A 21,059-nucleotide genomic window follows, 5' to 3' on the forward strand; every position below is an offset into this window, starting at 1 on the left:
CAGACTTGGCCACACACAATCACACCAAACTCCGACGGATTCGAACGTGATGACGTACGACTGGACTCGAATAAGGAAGTTCATAGCCAGTAGCCAATAGCTGCCCTAGCGTCTGTTTTAGTCCGTCGGACTAGCATACACACGAGCGAATTTCTCGGTAGGAACTGGGTCCGGCGGAGTTCTGGCGGAAAAATTTGAAGCATGTTCCATTTCTAAAGTCTGTCAGACTTTTGCGAATCAAAAGTCCGTTACAGCCCACACACGATCGAATAGTCTGCCGGAATCATTCCGTCAGACTTTGGATGTTGAAAAGTCCGCTCGTGTGTACGGGGCTTTAGTGTCAAAGTAAAAAAAATCATTGAAGAACTTGCTTACTTTGACTGCATCCAGAGAATAGCCATTTGCAGCTGGATGATCACTCAAGTTGGACAGTCCTTCTCTCATAAGGCCTAGCAGCCAATATGGTGCTTACTCAGGAACAAAGTCTCTGCCACACAGACATTGTTGTAGAACGTACAAGGTGATGTCTCTGCCACAGACGTTGTTGTAGAGCCCGTAGGAAAACTAAGCTTGAGAACACTTGTAGGATACCTGGATCTTTCAGCCAGCTTGGTGATATCCACGAGACCGGATTCTCTCGGTTACTTCAGCCCTTCCAGGCTCTTGCTAAGAAAACCAACCCGTACGTGGTGTTCTTCTGAAGAGTCCTCCCCTGGAATACTTGAAGTACACGGGGTCTCTCCCGAACCGGAGACGGCACCCAACCACCTCAGAATCCTTCCTTTCGTTTCCTTGCCTCGAGCTAGCCAGCCCTGAGACGTTTAAATCGGGTGGATCCGCATCCCAGCCCATAGCCTTCCTGGGGGCTGGTCAGGAGGACCAGGACCATGAAGTCAGCACATCATTCTGGACCGGAACCCCCGAACCAAATGACGTCCGCATCTTAAATACCCTCTCCCAGAAAGGACAGCGAGAGCGCCACTCCCACTGGGCGGACTCTGAGAAAGAATAACTTAAACACCTGACCAGATCACAGTTCCATGCCTGCCAGAAGAGACAGTGCCCCCTGTGCCCAGGCTGAACATCTCACGGTCTAGTCCGACTGATGCTGAGGCCCAATTTAGGCAATTGTACCCAAACCAAACTGCAGTTTAGGCAACTTTAACTTTAGCCGCCGCTACAAATATATTAAATGATCGCCAAACTCTGCCAATATTTGGGAAATGGTAAGTGGTTGAATACCATATACCTCTAGGCAATACAGTCCAATACCAGAGGGCTCGAAGGGCCCTGATTGCAAGAGCTGACAATCTAAAAGGGAAGGGCAAGTGATACAAAAGGTAATAACTGTGAGGGATGAGTTAATTGAGAAAGTAAACGTTTGTTAGGTGGAGGCAGGATCGGCTTTCCTGAAGAGATGAGTTTTCGGGGATCATATAAAGGTGGGCGGAGTAGGGTATATATAGTAGGGATGACCTAATATTTAGCCCAAACGCAAGTTCAGTCCAGACACGGGCTGTTCTGATGTTGACCTGAACGTTTAGAAGCCCTCGTTCTCATCATCTCCCCCCGCCCCATTGCCACTTTTTCTTCAAGCCAAACCCGAACACTGTTTTTTTTTTTTTAGTATACACTATAGGATTGTAACAGAGCTGGGACATCTTTGGACACTCCAAAGAGAAGAGTAATGCGGCACACATATTGACCCCTTATCCTCCTGTCAAGCCCTGTTCTGAGCCACATTCCTGTCTGAATAATATATCCGGGTTTCAGGTGAACCCTCCCCCCCCCCCCCCTCCCCACGTTGAGGGCATGCGACCTTGTATGGTTCAGGAGAGGCAGAGTCCCGCTCATACCCACTTTCCAGGCCAGGCTGCATGCTCAGATTAAGGGTCTGGTGTGGATTTTTAAGGGGGCCTCACGCATTTGTTTTTTGGATGGGGTGGCGATTCCCTTAAAAACCACACTAATTAAAGGGTCTGGCATAGATTTCCTGGAAGACCTCATGTGTTTTTTTTGGAGAGGGGGGGTACCGCCTTATAAATCCATACCAGACCCAGCTAACAGGTAAATGTAAACAAAGGGGTGGGGATTGTATAAAAAAAAGCATAAGTGTCCTTCAGAATTCATACCAGATCTTCCAGGTCTGATATGAATTTTGAGGGGTTTTTCTTGCAAAGTAAAAATTGATAATGGTGTCCCCTTAATTTCTATACCAGAACCTTTGTGTGTGGTATTGATTTTAAGGGATAACCCCATGCAAGAAACTTAAAAAAAAAAATTGTGATCCAGGAGGCCAATTGGTAAAGAGATCCCGGGCCCTAAGAATTATAGCAAATACCAAACAGTCCATCTTAAATATGTTCCCACTGGGGGCCATAGTTCTAAAATACCTACTGACCTTCATATTACATCCTGATCTCTTCATCCTATTATTGTACAACCAACAACAATCCAGATAATTCTCTGTTCTCAATGTTATCGCTCTACAGTGAAACATTCATAGATGACTGCAGGAATGAGGATGGAGGAGGACCGGAGTCACATGACTGAGAAGATACTAAACCTCACCCTGGAGATCATCTACCTGCTGACCGGAGAGGTGAGGAGGATTCTGGGAGGTCACATGACATCACTCTTATCTCTATTATATAAAACACAGACCTGACCGGAGAGGTGAGGAGGATTCTGGGAGGTCACATGACATCACTCTTATCTCTATTAATAAAACACAGACCTGACCGGAGAGGTGAGGAGGATTCTGGGATTCTAACATGATGTTCCTATTGGTTCTCCAATACAGAGATTTCCTCTTGTGAAGTCCGGTGATCATATGACCATCACAGTGCCTCCATGTGACTCCCTAAAACCTGAGAGACACAACATGGAGAGGATTCTAGAAGTCACCAAGAAGATGATGGAGCTGCTGACAGGAGAGGTGAGGAGGATTCTGGGAATTCTGGGACATTATCCAGTAACAGACAAGGGATGTGTCTGGATGGTGACTGTATCATTGTGTGTGTCAGGTTCCTATAAGGTGTCAGGATGTCACTGTCTATTTCTCCATGGAGGAGTGGGAGTATTTAGAAGGACACAAGGATCTCTACAAGGACGTCATGATGGACAATCAGCCGCCCCTCACATCACCGGGTAAGAGGAGACTTTATTGTAAAGGAGAGAGCAGTACGGAGGCTCCACCTAGATCCCCCATCATCTGATAAACACATAGAAACAATGTATTCAGTCAGTGTGTGTGTTTCCTACAGATGGATCCAGTAATGGGAACCCACCAGAGAGATGTCCCCGTCCTCTGTATTCCCGGGATTCCACACAGGAAGATCACACCATCCCCCACCATCATCAGGTAGATGAGGAACAATCACTGATAGTATCATTAGGATCTGTACATTATCTGCATTGTTACCATTGATGTCATTTTTATTATATATTCAGAGTGGAAACCTGAGAGATTCTAAATTTGATGTTAAAGAAGAGATAAAAGAGGAGGATGAGGAGTATGGAGTGAGGGAGAAGTGTTTTAAAGGACACCAGGATCTCTTTAAGGATGGATGGATGGTGGAACTACCTAATAACAGGAACCCACCAGAGAGATGTCCCCATCCTCTGTATTCCACACAGGAAGATCACACCATCCCCCACCATCATCAGGTAGGTGGAGTTGAGGGTCGGGAACATAAAGTGTTTGAACACTCTGACATGTGGAGATGATGTGTGGACTCTACAAGATGATATTTTCTATGTGATCTCACATCATAAATACTTCTATGTTACAGATGTTATTTTCTGCCATTCTGTTGGTTTAGGGTGAAGATCTGATGATCATAAAAGTTGAGGGTGAAGTAGAAGAGACGTATGTGAGGGATGATCAGCAATATACGGAGGAGGATGGAATGACGAGGACATTCATAGAGGAGGACACTCCTACAGAGATCAGCACAGGTGACCCATCATATATTCTTCTCTTATCTCTGCTCTGTTACTGCTCACTGATTGGTCCAGAGTAGGGCGGGAGCTGAGTGATATCAGCTAATAATAAGTTGATAATGGTCTCCTCCCTGTACTGATACCCTATTTGTTGTTCAGCTGGCAGTATTAGGTTGTGGGTCACTCCTAGTTACAGTAGCACAGATATGATAACACAGATTGAGCCTTTCTTACGTTGGTTCCTCTTCTTCCAGCCGACTTATATCCAAATGTTACCATAAGACCTTATTACCTTACCTTACCTTATTGTCTTGTTGGATTGAAAGGTAAGGCGTAACAAAGACTGCAACACTTAACATTCCAGGGTAAAAGAGCTACTCCAAGCTCCCACCAGTGCTGAATATCACCAGAAGCCTAGGCCTATGGTCACTTGTTCTATAGTAAAGTACCTGCAAGTCTGAACTTTGACCCTCTTGTCTATCAGAGGTCACATGACCCAGTGCCTAGGCTTGTGGTTGTGTGAAGAGCATGGACCTCCCAGCCCCCATTGGTTCCTGCTCTTCTGACAAGGCTGTGTAAATGTAGAAGTGATCTGGGAGGAGGACCAAAGGCCCTTTGACTGAAGAGGAGAAGAGTCCCGGCTGGTTGGGACCTCCACACAGAACATCTCCTCACTCATATCTGATCCAGATGGGATCTTGATGGAAGTGAACTAACCCTCTCATATCTATTGATGATGTTTTTATATTTTTCCAGGACACGCCATGGAGAAACCCTCAAAGGATCGTCTCACTTTATCTCCAGGTTGTAGAATGGAAGATGAGGACATCACAGGAGATTGTGGAGGAGAAAAGACAATGATCTCCACTATGGATGGTGGACTTCACAGTGTGGATAGACCATGGAATCCCTCCGACTCTGAGCAACCTCGTACTGTGGGGGATGGTGTCGGGATTCAGGGGGAGAAGATATTTCCCTGTCCTCAATGTGGGGAAAGTTTTAGCTCTGCATTCAGTCTTTCTGTACATAAGAGATCTCACACTGGGGAGATACTACATTCCTGTTCTGAGTGCGGGAAATGCTTTCTTTATAAATCACAACTTGACATACATTACACTTCTCACACAGGGAAGAAGCCATTTTCTTGTCCTGACTGTGGAAAATGTTATTCACAGAAGTCCCATCTTTATACACATCAGAGGTATCACACTGGTGAGAAACCATATTCTTGCTCTGAGTGTGGAAAATGTTTTAGACAGATATCAGACCTTGGTAAACATCAAAGAATTCATACAGGCGAGAAGCCATATTCCTGTCCTGAGTGCGGGAAATGTTTCTTAAGGAAGTCACATCTTTCCAGACATCAGAGATTGCACACGGGTGAGAAGCCACTTTCCTGTCCTGAGTGCGGGAAATGTTTCTCAAGGAAGTCACATCTTTCCAGACATCAGAGACTGCACACGGGTGAGAAGCCGTATACCTGTCCCGAGTGCGGAAAACGTTATTTGCAGAAATCAGACCTTGTGAGACATCAGAGATCTCACACGGGGGAAAAGCCATATTCCTGCCTCGAGTGTGGGAAATATTTTTCAGATAACACCAGTTTTAAAAGACATCAGAGACTGCACATGAGTGGGAAACCGTATTCTTAGTCCTGAGTGCGGGAAATGTTTTTCACGGAAGTCCTATCTATCTGACCATCAGAGATTTCACACAGGGGAGAAGCCGTATTCCTGTCCTGAGTGTGGAAAATGTTTCTCACGTAAGTCCATTCTTAATGAACATCAGCTATGCCACACAGAGGAAAGGTGTTTTTCCTGCCCCGAGTGTGGAAAATGTTATTTACGGAAATCAGAACTTGTCAAACATTAAAAAGCTTACACAGGAGGAGAAACTGTATTTCTAAATTGAGTGCGGGAAATGTTTTTTTTTTTTACGGAAGTCTTACCTTACCCAACATCACACAATCTTTGAGGTGTACTAGTGTGCCGAGTGTGGGAATTGTCTTCTATATGAATCATATTTTGCCGTACATCAGGGATCTCACACCGGGAAGAAGCTTACCTTGATATACACCTCGGAGAACACGTGCCTGAGCGCTCCTCTGATCTTTATCATGAAAGAAACACTTTATGAGGAAATCAGAGATCACTAAAGACTCCAATATTCTGTCTGTCTTCCTCTGCTAGGAGAGAGAGAAGGAGGGGGTGTCACTGCTGGTTGGGTCCCTCTAGGAGAGAGGAGGAGGGGGTGTCACTGCCGGTTGGGTTCCTCTAGGAGAGAGAAGGAGGGGGTGTCACTGCTGGTTGGGTCCCTCTAGGAGAGAGAAGGAGGGGGTGTCACTGCCGGTTGGGTCCCTCTAGGAGAAAGAAGGAGGGGGTGTCACTGCCGGTTGGGTCCCTCTAGGAGAGAGAAGGAGGGGGTGTCACTGCTGGTTGGGTCCCTCTAGGAGAGAGGAGGAGGGGGTGTCACTGCCGGTTGGGTTCCTCTAGGAGAGAGAAGGAGGGGGTGTCACTGCCGGTTGGGTCCCTCTAGGAGAGAGAAGGAGGGGGTGTCACTGCCGGTTGGGTCCCTCTAGGAGAGAGAAGGAGGGGGTGTCACTGCTGGTTGGGTCCCTCTAGGAGAGAGAAGGAGGGGGTATCACTGCCGGTTGGGTCCCTCTAGGAGAGAGAAGGAGGGGGTGTCACTGCTGGTTGAGTCCCTCTAGGAGAGAGGAGGGGATGTCACTGCTGGTTGAGTCCCTCTAGGAGAGAGGAGGGGATGTCACTGCTGGTTGGGTCCCTCTCGGAGAGAGAAGGAGGGGGTGTCACTGCTGGTTGGGTCCCTCTAGGAGAGAGAAGTAAGGGGTGTTGCTGCTGGTTGGGTCCCTCTAGGAGAGAGAAGGAGGGGGTGTCGCTGCTGGTTGGGTCCCTCTAGGAGAGAGAAGGAGGGGGCGTCACTGCCGGTTGGGTCCCTCTAGGAGAGAGAAGGAGGGGGTGTCACTGCTGGTTGGGTCCCTCTAGGAGAGAGAAGGAAGGGGTGTCACCGCTGGTTGGGTCCCTCCAGGAGAGAGGAGGAGGGGGTGTCACCGCTGGTTGGGTCCCTCTAGGAGAGAGGAGGGGGTGTCACTACCGGTTGGGTCCCTCTAGGAGAGAAAAGGAGGGGGTGTCACTGCTGGTTGGGTCCCTCTAGGAGAGAAAAGGAGGGGGTGTCACTGCTGGTTGGGTCCCTCTAGGAGAGAGAAGGAGGGGGTGTCACTGCCGGTTGGGTCCCTCTAGGAGAGAGAAGGAGGGGGTGTCGGTGCCGGTTGGGTCCCTCTAGGAGAGAGAAGGAGGGGGTGTCACTGCTGGTTGGGTCCCTCTAGGAGAGAGAAGGAGGGGGTGTTACTGCTGGTTGGGTCCCTCTAGGAGAGAGAAGTAGGGGATGTCACTGTTGGTTGGGTCCCTCTAGGAGAGAGTAGGAGGGGGTGTCACTGCTGGTTGGGTCCCTCTAGGAGAGGGAAGGAGGGGGTGTTACTGCTGGTTGGGTCCCTCTAGGAGAGAGAAGGAGGGGATGTCACTGCTGGTTGGGTCCCTCTATGAGAGAGAAGGAGGGGGTGTCACTTCTGGTTGGGTCCCTCTAGGAGAGAGGAGGAGGGGGTGTCACTGCTGGTCGGGTCCCTCTAGGAAAGAAGAGGAGGGGTTGTCACTGCCGGTTGGGTCCCTCTAGGAGAGAGAAGGAGGGGGTGTCACTCCTGGTTGGGTCCCTCTAGGAGAGAAGGAGGGGGTGTCACTGCCGGTTGGGTCCCTCTAGGAGAGAGAAGGAGGGGGTGTCACTGCTGGTTGGGTCCCTCTAGGAGAGAGAAGGAGGAGGTGTCACTGCTGGTTGGGTCCCTCTAGGAGAGAGAAGGAGGGGGTGTCACTGCCGGTTGGGTCCCTCTAGGAGAGAGAAGGAGGGGGTGTCACTTCTGGTTGGGTCCCTCTAGGAAAGAAGAGGAGGGGTTGTCACTGCCGGTTGGGTCCCTCTAGGAGAGAGAAGGAGGGGGTGTCACTGCCGGTTGGATCCCTCTAGGAGAGAGAAGGAGGGGGTGTCACTGCTGGTTGGGTCCCTCTAGGAAAGAAGAGGAGGGGTTGTCACTGCCGGTTGGGTCCCTCTAGGAGAGAGAAGGAGGGGGTGTCACTGCCGGTTGGATCCCTCTAGGAGAGAGAAGGAGGGGGTGTCACTGTTGGTTGGGTCCCTCTATCAGAGTGAAGGAGGGTGTGAGAGGTTGAAGGGTGGGGGGGTCAGCCTGTCAGTGCTCAGAAAGAAGCCTCTTCTAAAGATGATGCACAAGAAAGACCACAAACAGTTTGCTGAAGACAAGCAGACTAAGGAGATGGATTACTGGAACCATGTCCTGTGGTCTGATGAGACCAAGATAAACGTATTTGGTGTCAGATGGTGACAAGCGTGTGTGGTGGCAACCAGGTGAGGAGGACAAAGACAAGTGTGTCTTGTCTACAGTCAAGCATGGTGGTGGGGGTGTCATGGCCTGGGGCTTCATGAGTGCTGCCGGCACTGGGGAGCTACAGATCATTGAGGGAACCATGAATACTAACATGTACTGTGACATACTGAAGCAGAGCATGATCCCCTCCCTTCAGAGACTGGGCCGCAGGGCAGTATTCCAACATGATAACCACCCCAAACACACCTCCAAGACCACCACTGCCTTGCTAAAGAAGCTGAGGGTAAAGGTGATGGACTGGCCAAACATGTCTCCAGACCTAAACCCTATTGAACATCTGTGGGGCATCCACAAACGGAAGGTGGAGGAGCGCAAGGTCTCTTAACATCCATCAGCTCTGTGATGTCATCATGGAGGAAGGGAAGAGGACTCTGGTGGCAACCTGTGAAGCTCTGGTGAACTCCATGCCCAAGGCAGTGCTGGACAATAATGGTGGCCACACAAAATATTGACACTTTGGGCCCAATTTGGACATTTTCACTTAGGGGTGTACTGACTTTTGTTGCCAGCGGTTTAGACATGAATGGCTGTGTGTTGAGTTATTTTGAGGGGACAGGAAATTTACACTGTTATACAAGCTGTACACTCACTACTTTACATTGTAGACAAGTGTCATTTCTTCAGTGTTGTCACATGAAAAGATAGAAGGAAAGATTTACAAAAATGTGAGGGGTGTACTCACTTTTGTGAGATACTGTGTGTGTATATATATATATATATATATATATATATATATATATATATTATAACCACTCCTAGCTAAGGACATAACCAGTTCTGATGTCACGAGAACCAAATAAAACTCCCTCAATGTTTATCTACCTTAACTCTCTGACACTCCAATCACAGCCACTAACTATAACTTGTAAAGGGAGGAAGCTTTGTTTTTGCTTTGGGTACGAGAGGTGCCTTGGGGTTTTTTTTTTTTTTTTAATCAAGGTAGAGATTTCTTTTGTCTATATGACTAATTACAAAAATAATAATAAAAAAAAAAGATAATTTCACCACAAAATCAATTCAGCCCAGATCCATCTGTTTATCCCGATATACTTTTATATTTCTATGGAGATGACCCCATCTGTAAGGATATACAGTACATACACATACAGTACAAGGCCGTGTTCACGCTAGATGTTTCTCGGGCTGCAGTTCCTCTGAGCTCCACAAGGTGGTGACCTCATGTCTACCCAGACAGGAAGTCTCTATGGAAGACAGGAAGTGATGTCAGATACCGACGGGAAGTGGCGGGTGAGAGGTGATTCGGAAGGAAGTAGAGAGGAGACATTGCTGGAGCTGGAGGAGGTAATACCAGAAGAACACTTCATATATGAGAAGGAATATATTGAATGATTACAAAACTCTGCCAATATTTGGGAAATGGTAAAAAATTATATACCGTATACCTCTACACAATACACTTAAAGGGATTGTAAAGTTAAATTTTTTATTTTTTTAAAATAACAAACATGTTATACTTACCTCCACTGTGCAGCTCGTTTTGCACAGAGTGGCCCCCGAACCTGCTCTTCTGGGGTCCCTCGGCGGCTGTCTCGGCTTCCTCCGCAGGTACTTCTCACGTTCATGCGAGCTCCCTCGCATGGTGAGAAGCACCTGCGGGAGCGCTCCCGTGATACAGCCGGCGGCTACAGCCTCTCGCTGTATCACACGGCCCCGGCGCGCCGCGTCATTGGATGTGATTGACAGCAGCGCGAGCAAATGGCTGCGCTGCTTTCAATCCATCCACTCCAGCCAATCAGCGGCCGGGCTGAGCGGTGAGGAGGACGGCGGGGGCGAGCGCGGGATTTTCGAGGGGGTCAGGTAAGTAAAACAGGGGGGGGGAGGGGACTGGAGGCGCCGGCACTGTCAGATGTTTTTTCACCTTAATGCATTAAGATGAAAAAATATTTACCTTTACGACCCCTTTAAATACGAGAGGGCTCAAAGGGCCCTGATTGCGAGAGCTTACAATCCAAAAGGGAAGGGCAAGCGATACAAAAGGTAATAACTGTGAGTTGATGGAGAAAGTAAAAGTTTGGTGGAGGCAGGATAGACACCCTGAAGAGATGAGTTTTGGGGGATCATCAAAAGGTGGACGGAGCAGGATATAGAGAGTAGGGATGAGCTCCTGCGTGTTCACATGGGCCACGTGCAGAGCCCGCCAGGAAGTCGGCGCAGCGCTGCGCTAATCACAGGCAGTGAGACATTGCCCGATCTCTGCAGCCGCACATCGGGGTAATGTCTCACTGCCTGTGATTGGCGCAGCGCTGCGCCGACTTCCTGGTGGGCTCTGCGCGTGGACCGTGCGAACACGCCTGAGCTCATCCTTAATAGAGAGTAGTAATGACCCGTTGTTCAGCCCAATTGTAAGTTCAGACCAGACTGGCTGTTCTGATGTTCATCTGAACATTTAGGGCGTTCAGCATGGATGAACATATCAGCTGTCAATGGTTGCTAAGGAATCAGCGGCTGTCGACTCCTACTGCGTCCCCAGCCACTGACATCACTCCACCCATTCACTTACAAAAGCTGATGACAAATTGGGGGAGGCTGTCATTCGGCTACTTATACGGTTTGCGTTCACCGGGTCATCATTTTCTTTCCCGGCAGTACAGTATATCTAAAATAAGGGTCAATTTAGGGTTTTTTTTTAATAAAGAAAAGGACGTGTCAAATGTTTGGGTGTCTTTATTTCTAGGTTACATTATATTTTATTTATTTCATGTGAATGGGTAGGGGTACCCCATACTCATTCACGTGGAGGGTGGCATTATCTGAAGGCCTTCTTATTAAAGATGGCTTCAAGATTCCAACAAGCTCCACACCCGCAGTCCCCCACAGCCACCGGCCAGGGTTGTGGGGAAGAGGCCCTTGTCCTCCTCAACCCAATGTTGAGGGCATAAACTTGGTGCAGTACAGGAGGGGCAGAGCTACACTCATCCCCAACTTTCCTGGCCAGCCAGATTAAGGGCCTGGTATGGACTTTAAGAGGACCTCAAGCATTTTTTATCATGGGGTGGGGATCGCCCTTAAAATCCATACTAAACCCTGGAAGGGTCTGGTATGGATTTTTCTGAAGGCCTCATGCTTTTTTTGCTGTTTTTTTGTTATCTGTCTACAGGGAAACCTTCATAGATGATGACACAAATGAGGATGGAGGAGGACCGGAGACACATGACTGAGAGGATACTAAACCTCACCCTGGAGATCATCTACCTGCTGACCGGAGAGGTGAGGAGGATTCTAGGAGGTCACATGACATCACTCTTATCTCTATTAATAAAACACAGACCTGACCGGAGAGGTGAGGAGGATTCTGGGAGGTCACATGACATCACTCTTATCTCTATTAATAAAACACAGACCTGACCGGAGAGGTGAGGAGGATTCTGGGAGGTCACATGACATCACTCTTATCTCTATTAATAAAACACAGACCTGACCGGAGAGGTGAGGAGGATTCTGGGAGGTCACATGACATCACTCTTATCTCTATTAATAAAACACAGACCTGACCGGAGAGGTGAGGAGGATTCTGGGAGGTCACATGACATCACTCTTATCTCTATTAATAAAACACAGACCTGACCGGAGAGGTGAGGAGGATTCTGGGAGGTCACATGACATCACTCTTATCTCTATTAATAAAACACAGACCTGACCGGATAGGTGAGGAGGATTCTGGGAGGTCACATGACATCACTCTTATCTCTATTAATAAAACACAGACCTGACCGGATAGGTGAGGAGGATTCTGGGAGGTCACATGACATCACTCTTATCTCTATTAATAAAACACGGACCTGACCGGAGAGGTGAGGAGGATTCTGGGAGGTCACATGACATCACTCTTATCTCTATTAATAAAACACAGACCTGACCGGAGAGGTGAGGAGGATTCTGGGATTCTAACATGATGTTCCTATTGGTTCCCCAATACAGAGATTTCCTCTTGTGAAGTCCGGTGATCATATGACCATCACAGTGCCTCCATGTGACTCCCTAAAACCTGAGAGACACAACATGGAGAAGATTCTAGAAGTCACCAAGAAGATGATGGAGCTGCTGACAGGAGAGGTGAGGAGGATTCTGGGAATTCTGGGACATTATCCAGTAACAGACAAGGGATGTGTCTGGATGGTGACTGTATCATTGTGTGTGTCAGGTTCCTATAAGGTGTCAGGATGTCACTGTCTATTTCTCCATGGAGGAGTGGGAGTATTTAGAAGGACACAAGGATCTCTACAAGGACGTCATGATGGACAATCAGCCGCCCCTCACATCACCGGGTAAGAGGAGACTTTATTGTAAAGGAGAGAGCAGTACGGAGGCTCCACCCATCCCCCATCATCTGATAAACACATAGAAACAATGTATTCAGTCAGTGTGTGTGTTTCCTACAGATGGATCCAGTAATGGGAACCCACCAGAGAGATGTCCCCGTCCTCTGTATTCCCGGGATTCCACACAGGAAGATCTCACCATCCCCCACCATCATCAGGTAGATGAGGAACAATCACTGATAGTATCATTAGGATCTGTACATTATCTGCATTGTTACCATTGATGTCATTTTTATTATATATTCAGAGTGGAAACCTGAGAGATTCTAAAGTTGAGGTTAAAGAAGAGATAAAAGAGGAGGATGATGAGGATGGGGTGATGGAGGAGTTTCTCAAAGACAAAGATCTGTACCAGGACACCATGGTGGAGTCATCCAGCTACAGAAACCCACCAGAGAGATGTTCCCGTCCTCTGTATTCATGGGGTTCTACACAGGAAGATCACAACTACGCACGACATGATCAGGTTGATGAGTAACAATTATTGGTAGTTGTGACTTTTACAAGCATACTGTATGTGTTACAATAAATGTTGTATTTTATATTCCAAATGAAAAGACCAAGGATAATAATATTGTTGTTAAAGAAGAACATAAGAAGGAGGATGAGGAGAATGGAGTGATAGAGGAGTTTTCAGAAGGACACAAGGATATGATGGAGCCACCAAATACCAGGAACCCTCCAGAGAGATGTCCCCGTCCTCTGTATTCCCGGGATTCCACACAGGAAGGTCACACCATCCCCCACCATCATCAGGTAGGTGGAGTTGAGGGTCGGGAACATAAAGTGATTGAACACTCTGACATGTGGAGATGATGTGTGGACTCTACAAGATGATATTTTCTATGTGATCTCACATCATAAATACTTCTATGTTACAGATCACTTTCCTTCTCGTCCATTGAGGGACACAGGAATTTATATACAGTTGGGCTATATTGCTTTATACAGGAGGTTAGGACACTGGCAAACATTACAGTTGTAAGCCAGCCCCGTATAACCCCCACCTCTACCCAGCATGCCTCAGTTGTCTGATAGTGTGCTAAGAAGTTTGACTCATTCACTCCAATTGTAGTTTTTTGTTGGCCTTCATTTCATTGTGGATTTTTTTTCTTTGGTGACTTCAATCAGCATTATTTTCTGGCATTGTTGCTTTAAATGGTTGCTATATTAGCTATCCAGATCAGTGTCACCTCAGCCATACCTGAACACCACCAAACTGAATGTTGCGGGTTAGCCTGGAATAGGACTTTGGAAACTGAGCTCTCTATTGTGCCACTTTTCAGACCATAGTGTACAGTCTTAGGCACAAAACACTTTCTGGGTGCAGAGCCATGATACAGCCTAGGTGTGACCCTGTCTCTGAAGACTTACCCATGGAACAGCCCAGGTGTGACCCTGTCTCTGAAGACTCACCCATGGCACAGCCTAGGTGTGACCCTGTCTCTGAAGACTCACCCATGGCACAGCCTAGGTGTGACCCTGTCTCTGAAGACTTACCCATGGAACAGCCCAGGTGTGACCCTGTCTCTGAAGACTTACCCATGGAACAGCCCAGGTGTGGCCCTGTCTCTGAAGACTCACCCAGGGCACAGCCCAGGTTTGACTCTGTCTCTGAAGACTCACCCATGGCACGGCCCAAGTGTGACCCTGTCTCTGAAGACTTACCCATGGCACGGCCTAGGTGTGACCCTGTCTCTGAAGACTCACCCATGGCACAGCCTAGGTGTGACCCTGTCTCTGAAGACTTACCCATGGAACAGCCCAGGTGTGACCCTGTCTCTGAAGACTTACCCATGGAACAGCCCAGGTGTGGCCCTGTCTCTGAAGACTCACCCATGGCACAGCCCAGGTTTGACTCTGTCTCTGAAGACTCACCCATGGCACGGCCCAGGTGTGACCCTGTCTCTGAAGACTCGCCCCTGGCACGGCCTGGGTGTGACCCTGTCTCTGAAGACTTGACCATGACATGGCCCAGGTGTAACCTTGTCTCTGAAGACTCACTCATGAAACAGCCCAGGTGTGACCCTGTCTCTGAAGACTCACCCATGGCACGGCCTAGGTGTGACTCTGTCTCTGAGTACTCACCCATGGAACAGCCCAGGTGTGACCCTGTCTCTGAAGACTCGCCCCCGGCACGGCCCAGGTGTGATCCTGTCTCTGAAGACATGGCCCGGGTGTGACCCTGTCTCTGAAGACTCGACCATGGCACGGCCCAGGTGTGACCCAGTCTCTGAAGACTTGCCCATGACATGGCCCAGGTGTAACCTTGTCTCTGAAGACTCACTCATGCAACGACCCAGGTGTGACCCTGTCTCTGAAGACTCACTCATGGCACAGCCCAGGTGTGACCCTGTCTCTGAAGGCTCATCCATGGCACGGCCCAGGTGTAACCTTGTCTCTGAAGACTCGCTCATGGCACGGCCCAGGTGTGACCCTGTCTCTGAAGGCTCATCCATGGCACGGCCCAGGTGTAACCTTGTCTCTGAAGACTCGCTCATGGCACGGCCCAGGTGTGACCCTGTCTCTGAAGGCTCATCCATGGCACAGCCCAGGTGTAACCTTGTCTCTGAAGACTCACTCATGGAAAGGCCCAGGTGTGACCCTGTCTCTGAAGGCTCACTCATGGCACGGCCCAGGTGTGACCATGTCTCTGAAGACTCGCCCATGGCACAGCCTAGGTGTGACCCTGTCTCTGAAGACTCACTCCTGGCACAGCCCAGGCATGACCCTGTCTTTGAAGACTCACCCATAGCACAGCCCAGGTGTGACCCTGTCTCTGAAGACTCGCCCCCGGCACGGCCCAGGTGTGATCCTGTCTCTGAAGACACGGCCCAGGTGTGACCCTGTCTCTGAAGACTCGACCATGGCACGGCCCAGGTGTGACCCAGTCTCTGAAGACTTGCCCATGACATGGCCCAGGTGTAACCTTGTCTCTGAAGACTCACTCATGGAAAGGCCCAGGTGTGACCCTGTCTCTGAAGGCTCATCCATGGCACGGCCCAGGTGTGACCCTGTCTCTGAAGGCTCATCCATGGCACGGCCCAGGTGTGACCCTGTCTCTGAAGGCTCATCCATGGCACAGCCCAGGTGTGACCCTGTCTCTGAAGGCTCATCCATGGCACGGCCCAGGTGTGACCCTGTCTCTGAAGGCTCATCCATGGCACAGCCCAGGTGTGACCCTGTCTCTGAAGGCTCATCCATGGCACGGCCCAGGTGTAACCTTGTCTCTGAAGACTCGCTCATGGCACGGCCCAGGTGTGACCCTGTCTCTGAAGGCTCATCCATGGCACAGCCCAGGTGTAACCTTGTCTCTGAAGACTCACTCATGGAAAGGCCCAGGTGTGACCCTGTCTCTGAAGGCTCACTCATGGCACGGCCCAGGTGTGACCATGTCTCTGAAGACTCGCCCATGGCACAGCCTAGGTGTGACCCTGTCTCTGAAGACTCACTCCTGGCACAGCCCAGGCATGACCCTGTCTTTGAAGACTCACCCATAGCACAGCCCAGGTGTGACCCTGTCTCTGAAGACTCGCCCCCGGCACGGCCCAGGTGTGATCCTGTCTCTGAAGACACGGCCCAGGTGTGACCCTGTCTCTGAAGACTCGACCATGGCACGGCCCAGGTGTGACCCAGTCTCTGAAGACTTGCCCATGACATGGCCCAGGTGTAACCTTGTCTCTGAAGACTCACTCATGGAAAGGCCCAGGTGTGACCCTGTCTCTGAAGGCTCATCCATGGCACGGCCCAGGTGTGACCCTGTCTCTGAAGGCTCATCCATGGCACGGCCCAGGTGTGACCCTGTCTCTGAAGGCTCATCCATGGCACAGCCCAGGTGTGACCCTGTCTCTGAAGGCTCATCCATGGCACGGCCCAGGTGTGACCCTGTCTCTGAAGGCTCATCCATGGCACAGCCCAGGTGTGACCCTGTCTCTGAAGGCTCATCCATGGCACGGCCCAGGTGTAACCTTGTCTCTGAAGACTCGCTCATGGCACGGCCCAGGTGTGACCCTGTCTCTGAAGGCTCATCCATGGCACAGCCCAGGTGTAACCTTGTCTCTGAAGACTCACTCATGGAAAGGCCCAGGTGTGACCCTGTCTCTGAAGGCTCACTCATGGCACGGCCCAGGTGTGACCATGTCTCTGAAGACTCGCCCATGGCACAGCCCAGGTGTGACCCTGTCTCTGAAGGCTCATCCATGGCACAGCCCAGGTGTGACCCTGTCTCTGAAGGCTCATCCATGGCACGGCCCAGGTGTAACCTTGTCTCTGAAGACTCGCTCATGGCACGGCCCAGGTGTGACCCTGTCTCTGAAGGCTCATCCATGGCACAGCCCAGGTGTGACCCTGTCTCTGAAGGCTCATCCATGGCACGGCCCAGGTGTAACCTTGTCTCTGAAGACTCGCTCATGGCACGGCCCAGGTGTGACCCTGTCTCTGAAGGCTCATCCATGGCACAGCCCAGGTGTAACCTTGTCTCTGAAGACTCACTCATGGAAAGGCCCAGGTGTGACCCTGTCTCTGAAGGCTCACTCATGGCACGGCCCAGGTGGGACCATGTCTCTGAAGACTCGCCCATGGCACAGCCTAGGTGTGACCCTGTCAATGAAGACTCACTCCTGGCACAGCCCAGGCATGACCCTGTCTTTGAAGACTCACCCATAGCACAGCCCAGGTGTGACCCTGTCTCTGAAGACTCACTCATGGCACAGCCCAGGTGTGACCCTGTCTCTGAAGACTCGCCCATGGCACAGCCCAGGTGTGACCCTGTCTCTGAAGACTCGCTCATGGCACGGCCCAGGTGTGACCCTGTCTCTGAAGACTCACCCATGGCATCAGGTTGATACCATTGGCCTTCCATTGGTCATTGGAAGCTGTTTTGAAGGAGGCTTCTTCCCATCTGGTTCAGATTTGGGCACTTTGATCCTTCAAGTACTCCTTAATTGCTCACAGTTCCCAGCCCCTTTTTGGGCCTGTCAGTGGCTTTTGCCGATCGCTTACTTAGACTGCTCTTGGATACCTCAACTGTATCCGAATTTCTGAGCTCCTCAGTGGATGAGATTATTTTCCTGCTTATTGTAAAATTCTACAGTATTTCTTGGATCCATGGAGGGCACAGCCATTTTGGTACCGCTTCTCCACAAGACTGAGGCCTGCGTAGAGTAAAGGTTATACAAGGACTGGCCTACAGTATCTTTGGTGGCAAGAGTTCCTACCTTCTTCTGGTGGCAGTATTACCCAACTGTTTTTGAATTCCTATCATCCCTCAATAGACTCAAAGAGTTAGATTTTATGCTAAGTACGTGAATTTTATTGTTGCTGCCATTCTGTTGGTTTAGGGTGAAGATCTGATGAACATGAAAGTTGAGGGTGAAGTAGAAGAGACGTATGTGAGGGATGATCAGCAATATACGGAGGAGGCTGGAATGACGAGGACATTCATAGAGGAGGACACTCCTACAGAGATCAGCACAGGTGACCCATCATATGTTCTTCTCCTATCTCTGCTCTGTTACTGCTCACTGATTGGTCCAGAGTAGGGCGGGAGCTGAGTGATATCAGCCAATAATAGGTTGATAATGGTCCCCTCCCTGTACTGATACCCTATTTGTGGTTCAGCTGGCAGTATTAGGTTGTGGGTCACTCCTAGTTACAGTAGAACAGATATGATAACACAGATTGAACCTTTCTTAGGTTGGTTCCTCTTCTTCCAGCCGACTTATAGCTAAATGTTCCCATAAGACTTTATCACCAGTCTTGTTGGGAACTAAAACCAGGGCTATAGAAGGCTAGGTCTATGGTAAAGGGTCTACAAGCCTGAACTTTGACCATCAGAGGTCACATGACCCAGTGCCTTGGCTTGTGGTTGTGTAAAGAGCATGGACCTCCCAGTCCCCCATTGGTTCCTGCTCTTCTGACAAGGCTGTGTAAATGTAGAAGTGATCTGGGAGGAGGACCAAAGAACTGAAGAGGGGGGAAGAGTCCCGGCTGGTTGGGACCTCCACAGAGAACATCTCCTCACTCATATCTACCTGATCCAGATGGGATCTTGATGGAAGTGAACTAACCCTCTCATATCTATTGATGATGTTTTTATATTTTTCCAGGACACGCCATGGAGAAACCCTCAAAGGATCGTCTCACTTTATCTCCAGGTTGTAGAATGGAAGATGAGGACATCACAGGAGATTGTGGAGGAGAAAAGACAATGATCTCCACTATGGATGGTGGACTTCACAGTGTGGATAGACCATGGAATCCCTCCGACTCTGAGCAACTTCGTACTGTGGGGGATGGGGCCGGGATCCAGTGGGAGTGGGAATTTTCCTGCTCCGAATGTGGGGAAATTGTGAGCTCAGAACAAAGTCTTATTGAACATCAGAGATCCCACGTGGGGGAGAAGCCATATTCCTGCCCAGAGTGCGGGAAAATCTTTACGCACAAATCGGTTCTCGGTGTACATATGAGGTCTCACACGGGGGAGAAACCATTTTCCTGTCCCGAGTGTGGGAAATGTTTTACACAGAAGGCCCATCTTTCTAGACATCAGAGGTCGCACACGGGTGAGAAGCCCTTTTCGTGTCCTGAGTGCGGAAAATGTTATACACGGAAATCGGAACTTATTATACATAAAAGATCTCACACAGGGGAACGGCCTTATTGCTGTTCTGAGTGTGGGAAAAGTTTTTCCAATAAGACCAGTCTTTTCGTACATCAGAAATATCACACGGGTGAGAAGTTCTTTTCCTGCCCTGTTTGCGGGAAAGGTTTTTTACAGAAGGCCCATCTTGCTCGACATCAGAGATATCACACGGGCGAGAAGCCGTATGCCTGCCCTGAGTGCGGGAAATGTTATGCACAGAAATCTGAACTTGTTATACACAAAAGAGCTCACACAGGGGAGAGGCCGTTTCGCTGCCCTCAGTGCGGGAAATCTTTTTCACAGAAGCACTATCTTACCAAACATCTGAGGATTCACATGGATGAAAAGCCGTATTCCTGCCCCGAGTGCGGGAAATGTTTTTCACACGCCTCAAATCTTACCAAACATCTGAGATTGCACACGGGTGCGAGGCCATATTCCTGTCCTGAGTGCGGAAAATCTTTTTCTCAAAAGTCCACTCTTAGCATACATCAGGTATGTCACACGGGGGAGAAGCCGTATTCCTGCCCTGAGTGTGGGAAGTGTTTTCCACGAAAGTGCAGTCTTACTAAACATCAGATATATCACAGACAGCAAAAAGTGTTTTCCTGTCCTGAGTGCGGGAAATGTTTTCCACGAGAATCAGAACTTGTTAAACATCAAAGATCCCACACAGGGGAGAAGTCATATTCCTGCCCAGAGTGCGGGAAATGTTTTCCATGGAAATCAGACCTTGCTGCACATCAAAGATCTCACACGGGGGAGAAGCCATTCAGCTGTCCCGAGTGCGGGAAATGTTTTTCACAGAAGTCCAGTCTTACCAACCATCAGCTGTTGCACTCGGCTGAAAAGCCATTTTCCTGTCCTGAGTGCGGAAAAGGTTTTACACGAAAGTCCCATCTTATTTTACATCAGAGATCTCACACTGGGGAAAAGCCTTTTTCCTGTCCGGAGTGCGGAAAATGTTTTTCACGAAAGTCCAATCTTACTGAACATCAAGTATGCCACACGGGGGAAAAGCCGTTTTCCTGTCCTGAGTGCGGGAAATGTTACCCACGGAAACCAGAACTTGTTAAACATCAGCGATCTCACACGGGTGAGAAGCCGTATTCCTGCCCTGAGTGCGGGAAATGTTTTGCACAGAAGTCCTATCTTACCCAACATCAGAAGACCCACACCACCCTCAAGGTGTCCCAGGTGCAGGAAATGTCTTCTATATGAATCGTATTTTGCCACACACATGGGCAAAAGCCGGATTTCTGCCGTAGATGTGCGGTAAATGTTTTTCACAGAACAGAACAATAGACACATTTGATTATCACACATGTCTCAAATAAAGCTTTACCTTCCATAGCAAGAAGTGTTTTCTTTTTTTCCCAGACAATAATAAAATAAAATGACTGTTTGGTTGCTAGAATGCCAACAAGCCCTGCCACCTAGCAACCAGTGGCGCATCCCTAGCCCCATTCAGCTGCCAGAATTCCCAACAGGAAGCTGATTATAAACCAAGGGGGGTGGGTGGGGCCTGAATGGAAGCCAGTGGAGGGATTGGTAGAGAGGGGTGGAGGACACTGAATGGAAGCCAGTGGAGGGATTGGTAGAGAGGGGTGGAAGACACTGAATGGAAGCCAGTGGAGGGATTGGCAGAGAGGGGTGGAAGACACTG

The 21,059-nt window shown here is 49.3% G+C and overlaps 4 protein-coding genes across 5 annotated transcripts; all 4 read left to right on the plus strand.

The window, feature by feature from the left end:
- The first annotated feature begins 2,490 nt into the window (after positions 1–2,490).
- On the plus strand, positions 2,491–3,364 carry LOC143955981 (uncharacterized). The gene is made up of 3 exons (XM_077466107.1): positions 2,491–2,602; positions 2,804–3,150; positions 3,267–3,364. The coding sequence occupies exons 1-3, from the start codon at positions 2,507–2,509 to the stop codon at positions 3,277–3,279; spliced, it is 456 nt and encodes a 151-aa protein (XP_077322233.1). The 5' UTR covers positions 2,491–2,506; the 3' UTR covers positions 3,280–3,364.
- LOC143956114 (uncharacterized) lies at positions 3,346–20,770 on the plus strand. The gene is made up of 3 exons (XM_077466248.1): positions 3,346–3,669; positions 18,090–18,225; positions 18,858–20,770. The coding sequence occupies exons 1-3, from the start codon at positions 3,430–3,432 to the stop codon at positions 20,612–20,614; spliced, it is 2,133 nt and encodes a 710-aa protein (XP_077322374.1). The 5' UTR covers positions 3,346–3,429; the 3' UTR covers positions 20,615–20,770.
- On the plus strand, positions 3,825–5,852 carry LOC143955808 (uncharacterized). Its single transcript, XM_077465929.1, is given in 3 exon segments — positions 3,825–3,960; positions 4,702–5,591; positions 5,593–5,852. Coding segments are annotated over 3 exon segments (1,239 nt in total). The 5' UTR covers positions 3,825–3,836; the 3' UTR covers positions 5,818–5,852.
- LOC143955904 (uncharacterized) lies at positions 10,756–14,248 on the plus strand. 2 transcript variants are annotated; one of them, XM_077466028.1, is made up of 5 exons: positions 10,756–11,638; positions 12,350–12,696; positions 12,811–12,908; positions 12,998–13,216; positions 13,309–14,248. In XM_077466028.1, exons 2-5 carry the CDS (start codon positions 12,612–12,614, stop codon positions 13,564–13,566), a joined length of 660 nt encoding a protein of 219 aa, XP_077322154.1. In that variant the 5' UTR covers positions 10,756–11,638; positions 12,350–12,611; the 3' UTR covers positions 13,567–14,248. The 2 variants fall into 2 exon arrangements, with proteins under 2 accessions (XP_077322154.1, XP_077322153.1); XM_077466027.1 differs by lacking the exon at positions 10,756–11,638 and having other exon boundaries at positions 12,133–12,696.
- Positions 20,771–21,059: the final 289 nt, after the last annotated feature.

Source organism: Lithobates pipiens, unplaced genomic scaffold (genome assembly GCF_037356315.1).
Source record: "Lithobates pipiens isolate NorthernLeopardFrog02 unplaced genomic scaffold, aLitPip1_a1.2 Scaffold_35, whole genome shotgun sequence".
Lineage (NCBI taxonomy): Eukaryota > Metazoa > Chordata > Amphibia > Anura > Ranidae > Lithobates > Lithobates pipiens.

What these genes read in the sequence shown, in the direction of transcription:
- LOC143955981 (XM_077466107.1), top strand. Translation starts at nt 2,507, where the DNA reads ATGACTGCAGGAATGAGGATGGAGGAGGACCGGAGTCACATGACTGAG. An exon ending in TCTACCTGCTGACCGGAGAG is followed by an intron (nt 2,603 to 2,803) that starts GTGAGGAGGATT and finishes TCTCCAATACAG; the next exon opens with AGATTTCCTCTTGTGAAGTC.
- LOC143955904 (XM_077466028.1), top strand. Translation starts at nt 12,612, where the DNA reads ATGGAGGAGTGGGAGTATTTAGAAGGACACAAGGATCTCTACAAGGAC. An exon ending in CCATCCCCCACCATCATCAG is followed by an intron (nt 12,909 to 12,997) that starts GTAGATGAGGAA and finishes TTATATATTCAG; the next exon opens with AGTGGAAACCTGAGAGATTC. An exon ending in ACTACGCACGACATGATCAG is followed by an intron (nt 13,217 to 13,308) that starts GTTGATGAGTAA and finishes CCAAATGAAAAG; the next exon opens with ACCAAGGATAATAATATTGT.
- LOC143956114 (XM_077466248.1), top strand. Translation starts at nt 3,430, where the DNA reads ATGTCATTTTTATTATATATTCAGAGTGGAAACCTGAGAGATTCTAAA. An exon ending in CCATCCCCCACCATCATCAG is followed by an intron (nt 3,670 to 18,089) that starts GTAGGTGGAGTT and finishes CTGTTGGTTTAG; the next exon opens with GGTGAAGATCTGATGAACAT. An exon ending in TCCTACAGAGATCAGCACAG is followed by an intron (nt 18,226 to 18,857) that starts GTGACCCATCAT and finishes ATATTTTTCCAG; the next exon opens with GACACGCCATGGAGAAACCC.